General features: G+C 36.1%; 1 protein-coding gene across 3 annotated transcripts in view; it reads left to right on the top strand.

Moving 5' to 3' along the window:
- Positions 1-7,214, top strand: part of dazl (deleted in azoospermia-like) — a 22,456-nt gene extending 15,242 nt beyond the window's left edge. For 2 of the 3 annotated variants that reach the window (XM_077547861.1, XM_077547863.1), the window contains 9 exons: positions 3,221-3,343; positions 3,482-3,573; positions 3,637-3,688; positions 3,767-3,827; positions 3,914-4,101; positions 5,675-5,752; positions 5,829-5,885; positions 6,061-6,129; positions 6,214-7,214. In XM_077547861.1, the coding sequence (XP_077403987.1) occupies positions 3,221-3,343; positions 3,482-3,573; positions 3,637-3,688; positions 3,767-3,827; positions 3,914-4,101; positions 5,675-5,752; positions 5,829-5,885; positions 6,061-6,102 (693 nt within the window). In that variant the 3' untranslated portion in view covers positions 6,103-6,129; positions 6,214-7,214. Of the gene's footprint in view, positions 1-1,136; positions 1,315-3,220; positions 3,344-3,481; positions 3,574-3,636; positions 3,689-3,766; positions 3,828-3,913; positions 4,102-5,674; positions 5,753-5,828; positions 5,886-6,060; positions 6,130-6,213 lie in introns of those variants that run through there. The other variant, XM_077547864.1, reaches the window with a different exon arrangement.
- Positions 7,215-7,331: the final 117 nt, after the last annotated feature.

Here is a 7,331-nt window from a genome sequence, read left to right on the forward strand (position 1 = left end):
TATGCTGTTAAAACAACACTTTAATATTTTATTTAAAAAAAAAAAACGAGATCAACAAAAAAACTGAATATTGTCCAAATGCATTGGCAGAGGCCTGCTGAGTGGCTTGCGTGACCACCGCTTTTGCTGGTACATTCAGGGGAAATTATGATGATGCATTGCTTGTGGATGGATGCCAAGGCAGCCCCCTCAAGGGTAAATGCCAGACAAAATGAAATGAAACCCCCACCCCCCTTTTTTTTTTGCTCCCTGACTGAAACTTTGTACACAACAGTCACAAGATAAAGTGCACCTGCAGAATCTAATGAGATCTAATTCAGTTGTATCAGTGAGTCTGCCTTACAAAGAAAACAATGTTCACATTTTGATCCTCACTATCGAGCTGCATTTCATCATGCATTGTGTACATGACATGCTAGACAAGTGCACACAAAAATAACCCTGCAGTTAATGCACACACAAAACGACATGGAATTTATGAGCACCTGCAATAAAATTAATCACCAGCTAAATGTAATCGTAGCTTTGTCTTTGTTTACAATATTTTGTATAGCCTATAGTGTGAGGAGGGAGCTGAAGCAATTGCTTTACTGAGATGGGAAAACACATTGCCTGCACCACAAAGGATGACTGCTCAATAACAGCAGTATACGAGCAGCACCAACTCTTAACATGTTTAAAACGTCGTTAGCGCCAACTCTTAACATGTTTATAACGTCGTTATCCTTGGCTAGAATGTAATGAACATGAGCCAGGCGCATGTTATAATTGAACTTACACGCAAAAGACGCAGCAACGTTTAGACTTAATGATATGTTACGGGGGTTGGTTATAACGTGTGCTAATGTACTGCATTAAAATAATGCGTTTGACAATAAATATTATTGTGCAGAAAACAAATCTTGATTGTGCACTCGAGTCTTCCCCAAGCAAGATGTCGTTGGAAAAAGTAGCCTGCTGCCACCTAGCGTTTAAAACGGAAACGCAAAGATATTCAATCGACGAACTTTATCCCAAAAATAACCAATAAAGTTAGTTAGTCATCTCAGTTTTACTAATTAATAATAATAATAACAACTTTGGTAAGACCGCATTGGACTCAATATGGATTTGAATGTCGTATGCATTTTCAAGATCTAAACATATGAAGTCTGATTGGTTGTTAGCTTGGTCACATGATCGCGAAGGGGGGTGTTTTCGTACGTTTTCCCTAAGTGAAGCATACTGTAGTTGGGCAGAAAACGGGGGAAAAAAGCGCGCTACTTACTTTTCTCATCAGGCCGTAAACGTGGGGTTTTTAATCGTTTTAAAATGGTAAGTTTTTAAGTAAGACTATACACCTATCTGTTTCGTTCAGATGTAAATATACCAATGCAATTGTTAGGTTGATTTTCCATTACTTGAACCCTATCACAGTCAGTGGTTGTTTTTTTTGGTGCAAATTAGCGTACCTCGTTCAAGCGGCCAAGCTAGCTGCGAAAAAAATAGCTGCATTAATAAAACATGCTCAACATACTTGCGCGTTTGTGCTATAACATTAGCTTGCGTTCTTGATTTTTGCATCAACTTTTTTTTCCAAGCTTTTTTGAGGGTCTGGAGTGGGCGTACATAGTATTTATTATCTTGGTTTGCACGTCTTTCCGCCATTTCCCCCCTGACGTTCCATGTTACGGGGCGAAGTTTCGACGTCGTCACGTATTTCACAAGATGGTTAGGTAACGTAACGTCAGTCGCTTTAAATAGTAACTGAGAAACTCCGTACGTGTTCACGTTTGTGGCACAACTTGGCAAACCATTTAGTAGCACCCGTGCGCACTTCTTAGCACAAACAAAATTGCCTTTGACACCATATTCATGATCAAAGATCAAAAAGCATTTATTGCTGATGACCAATATCACAGGCTGTCTGTTTCAAGAAACATGGCCTATATATAATTATTTGATAGAGTCATAACAATAATGCATTGGATTTATAGTCGCAGAGCAATGAAGAAAGATACAACGGTATCATTTTGAAAAGGAAAATACGAACTATAGTTAGTCTTTGAATTTATGAACATGTCGAATTTAGTTCTCAAAATGTCACCATCACGGCAAGTTGGCAACATTGAATACAAGACCTACAGGTAGAGGTTAACATTCCATCCATCCATTATCTGTATGCTGAACCTCACTATGGGGTCATGCCTAAATATAGGAGCCAAAATCCTGTGGCAAGATTTACCAAAAATATCAAGTCTGTCAAAATGCCGTTGCTAACCTGAGTATAATGCACCAAGAGTTTTGAAAATCGGGTAATTGGTTCTGGAGATTTTTGCGTGTGTCTTATATCACCTATAAAATTAATATAGTCAAAAATATGCCTTAAATTTTAAATTAAAGTAAAGCTGTGTAACTTGATTATATCAGACATGAGATATTTAGATCTTGAAAAAGCATAGGACTCACAGATGCCAAAAGTTCGAGTGGTTCTCCCATTCGATACCTGAAAATTACTGTGGCCTCAAATGGCATCACTTGCTCTCAAAACTCAACCTAAAGAGTCTAAATGGAATATTATTTGTCAGAAGAGTAGTGTGGCCAAGTAAAATAGCCACATACTTGAGTCATCCATTTTGGCGTGAATTTATTGCTGAATTATTTTAGTTTATTCCATGTCCCATGTTTAGAAAAAGAAAAAAGAAAACTCCCCAAAAGAACGTTGGCAGCCACTTGTCATTTTGCTACTTAAATGATTCAATTAAAATGTATTACACTTTAAAAAAAAAAAAAAAAAATCAAGATTAAACCCTTTTAGAAACAAACCAAAGTTAAACATCAAATGCAAACATTGTAACAACTGAACTAGTTTTAAATGTATTGTACTACAGTTGTTATGTACTAAACATGAGGTGAACAATACTGGATTTAAAAAAACCAAAAAAAAAACATTTGTGACATTATCAGTTAATCAAACTTCATTTATAAAGTGCTTTTTTCTTCTTCTTTTTAAGCAACTCTGCTTTACATAAAATGAAGCCCCTCCTGCCACTTGTCATGTGTTTTTTAAGATGTTTCATGCAAATTCCACTAGAGGGCGCCCACTAGTGGAATCACTGCTGAAACAAATATTGAATCACACTATCTGGTGGGATATTTTAATATAATCAACTACTAAATTTCTAATTTTATACTACATAATTTTCTCATATGTTGTTAACTAACGATGTTTTCTTGGTAGGGCACTCATAGTTTAAGGAGCAGCAACCGCAATTTTGTTTCCTATCAGACGGCCAACGGTTACATTCTGCCGGAGGGGAGAGTGACTCCCAACGCCATCTTTGTTGGCGGGATCGACACCAGGGTTAGGATCTGTGACCTTCAGTACAAATAGTAGTAACTGTTGAATGCACATGCCACCATGTGGTCAATGTACATGAAACATTGAAGATGGTTGACTATGTTTTGATTTTCTAACTTGGAATTTTCTTCCAACTTTTAGGCTAGTGCCAACGAAATGAAGGAATTCTTTTCGGTATTTGGTACAGTCAAGGAAGTGAAAATCATCACATACCGCGGAGGACTCAGCAAAGGGTGCATTTTCAATATTATATATTAGTCTTGAATTTGTTGATGTAACACTTTGTTTTCTCCTAGCTACGGGTTTGTGTACTTTACTGAAGATGTCAACATCAAGCCAATTATTGCCGTAAGTACACATGAAGTTTATAAAATAAAATAAACGGATTTGAGTGTTTTGTACACCAGATTTTGTTTGTTTCCATAGCAATGTATCTTTTGGAAAGGAAAACCACTCAAGATAGGCCCCGCAATCATCAAGCAAAGGGGTACGTATTTAGAGCGCAGCATCTTCGTGCCATTATAGACGGTTGCATATTACTTCTGTCAGCTTCGCGATGGCTCTTGCCTCCAGGTACTACTAGACTCCCGCGACTGTTGAGAACTGAGCCTTGGATGAGCCCCACTCAGTATTTCTGCTGCAATTGCTGCTCACCCAATGGATGCATGCCCCAAACGACATGCTTTGTTAATGATGGAAACCAATACTATCCAGTAAGACAAGCACCCACTTGCGCAGTTTACAGGCGCACTGACAATCAGGTAACGTTTATGCACAGCCCCTCCCGTATAATTCAAGTCATCAACTATGGAGGACCAAAACTGCAAATATTAAAAAAATAAAATAAAGGAATGAATAAAAGTAAAAATAAAAATGGATGTAATTATATAATTCAAAAATGAAATACAAAATATAAATATAAATATAAATGGAAATAAAAACAACAATATCTCCATAAATAAAAGTAAAAATAAATACAAAAATATAAAATGAGATTTAAAAAAAGTGGAAATAAATACAAAAATAAATATATAAATGGAATTAAAAATTAATAAATAAAATCGCTCTGCTCTCACATTTATTTTTAATGCTGCAGACGCCCCTCATTTGAATAACGAAATGTTATTCAAATGAAGGGGTGGACCTTTCGGTGGTCGAGTGAGCGGCTCGGCGAACAAGGAAATCTCGACTGCTTGCATGGAAAGCTCCAGCAATGGACAACTATCTTGTCCACTGTCACAGAACTTGTTGTCGAGCAACTCATTTGAATAACATTTCGTCCGGACAGAGCGTCTGCGGCATGAAATAAATACTGTAAATGTGAGAGCAGAGCGTTTTTTTTTTTCTTGATTGATATTTAATTTTATTTATATATTAATTTTTGAATTCATTTCCACATTTATTTTTATATTACTTTTTTTTTTTTTTTACGTTTTATTTATTTTTGTACTTTTTTTATTGATATTTAATTCTATTTATATATTAAATTTATATTTTATTTCCACATTTATTTTTATATATTTATTTTTTAAATTTAATTTTACTTTATTTATGGATATATATATATATATATATATATATATATATATATATATATATATATATAATAGTTTTTATTTTCCCTTAAATTGATTTATTTATTTATTCATTTTTATTTCTGGCAGTTTTGGTCCTCCATAATCAATTGCCAGATTCTCGGATGTCTCGGAAAGATTATTGAAAATGTTCATCAAATCATTTGCTACGTTGACTTCCCCTTCGTTGCTGTAGTTATAGCAAACACTGTACGTACATTTTTGATCATGCGTCCTTGAAGCTTTTTCCTCCTAGCACCGATTAACAACTAATTGATTATCACATTAATCTATAATTATTTTTAATAATTGATGAATCATTTAGAAAGCTTTTATGATTTAAAATTGCCCACATTCTCAGAATTTCAGCTCCTTATCAGCAAATATTCTCTGATTTCTCTCTTCCTTCATGAAAGTGGACTGATCTTTGTTTTGAACCAAAATAAAACAATTGCTTTTACCTTGGAAAACAATGATCAGCATTTTGACCTATTTTCCTCACATAACAGACCAAACAAGTAACTCAAATCAAAATTCTCATTTGAAATAATGTCCTGGTTTTAAAAAAAATAGATGGAAAATCCAACATTTTTTAAAATCAGATTCATCAATTAATCAAAAAATAATAATTGCCAGATTAATCGATAACTGAAATAATTGATATGATTACACAATGACATGATATGATGATGATACAATGACAACGTAATTTAATCTGGGGTTAAAGGATGTATATTTTACCAATCCACTCTGATGTTAGGAGACGTACTCCTATGCCCGAGTTGGAAGCTTTGTGCCACAGATGCCAGTGAATGCTCAGAATGGGTACACCTACCAGGTACAATTGTTTTGTTTGCTCTAGCCTACCAGCTGTCCGTTTGTACTGTCAAGACATTTGGCTTTGTCCCCTACAGACACATTACACCGTGCCCTACGTGACAACTGACTTTAGAACACAGCCTGGCAATCAGGTGAGTACATACAAGTGACAACTATTAGTCATATTTTATTATGTTTTGTTGTGAAACTCCTGCAACGTGTATTTGTACCACTAGATGGCGGTCAAATCTCACTGCTTTGTACTGTCAAAATATGCAAGCCACCCTCCAGACTAGACTCCCATTAAATTGCGTTGTTCTTTTTTAGAGTGTGGAATGTGACTTTCAGGCCACGCTGACTGTGGCATAGTTCGCGCATCTTCCGACCCCCCACCAGGTAATACACCACTTCAGATTTTGTTTTTCCACATGCCGGTGAAGACAATAATCCAAGTGTGTTTTCTGCCCTCTTCTCTCAAAGGCTTACAGGACATCAGGATACGGATAAGACGACATTCCGACTTCACCCGGCTGCCACAATTTTAATCACATTTTCTTTCTTCCATTCTCTTGGCTACTGAGGCCAATTTTAATTTCTTTTCTGTTCCCATCACAGTCACTTTAACCCACAAACCTCAAAATGCTTTTAAAGTGTAAACATTACTGAGGAAGGGTCACGAGGAAGAGCGGAACGCTCTCATACCAGTTTGGTAATTACCCAACCAAGGTCTTTTAAGATCACCTTTTGTACATTTTTTATATATTTTGTGTTATTTTTCATTTTTTTAAATACTGAGTTGGGTCTTTTTTGTAAGGCAGTGGCTCCCTGTGCCCCCCCCCCCCCAAAAAAAAAAAAACACACACTAAAATGATGTATATCTGGTAACAATCCCTTGATAGCAGTCTATTTCCAAACAAAGTAACTCTGGCCATTCTTATTTAGTTCTTATGCCCACGTTTACTTTTCTTTAATTTGATTTGACATCGGGTGAAGGTAAGCGCATTGGTTAGGCAACAATCACATTTTCACTTTATCATATAGCTTTCACGAGTCAATTGGTTTGAAGTTTAAAAATGCCTCGAAACTGCGCTGACAACAAAGGACTTCGGTTTCAAGTGCTCTAAAGTTAACATTAGCACGACTCATCAGTTTACTTAAGTTTGAAGATTTATCCAGATACGTCATTTTCATTATTACACTTAGTAATGTTGAAAACCAACATTGCCTCATTTGTTTTTGCACTTTTGGTGGATTTTGTGTTTATTGCGTTTGTCTGGATTCTTATGTCTTGGTGTTGGTTGTAAAAATGTTTAAGGCTATTCAGGTCTGATGCGCCCCCCCCAAAAAAGCAGAGAAAAAAACCCTACAGTTAGTGACCTATACTGTTAGTGTTTTATTCAGGGAGCCTGGACATTGTACTGTTCATTTTTGTGGTGTTCTTTGTTGTTTGGTTAAACAAAATAAAGTATTTAAAAGTTCAACTGTGGTGTTTTGGCAGATTTTTCTTCCCTAGCAACAGCTTCCATCAGCTTGCTTTTAGTGGGTTGTTGTCACTGTACTGGTGTGACTGGGGCTCTCCAGGGTGCTGTGACCACCTG

The sequence above is a fragment of the Vanacampus margaritifer genome, chromosome 17 (genome assembly GCF_051991255.1).
Source record: "Vanacampus margaritifer isolate UIUO_Vmar chromosome 17, RoL_Vmar_1.0, whole genome shotgun sequence".
Taxonomy (NCBI): domain Eukaryota; kingdom Metazoa; phylum Chordata; class Actinopteri; order Syngnathiformes; family Syngnathidae; genus Vanacampus; species Vanacampus margaritifer.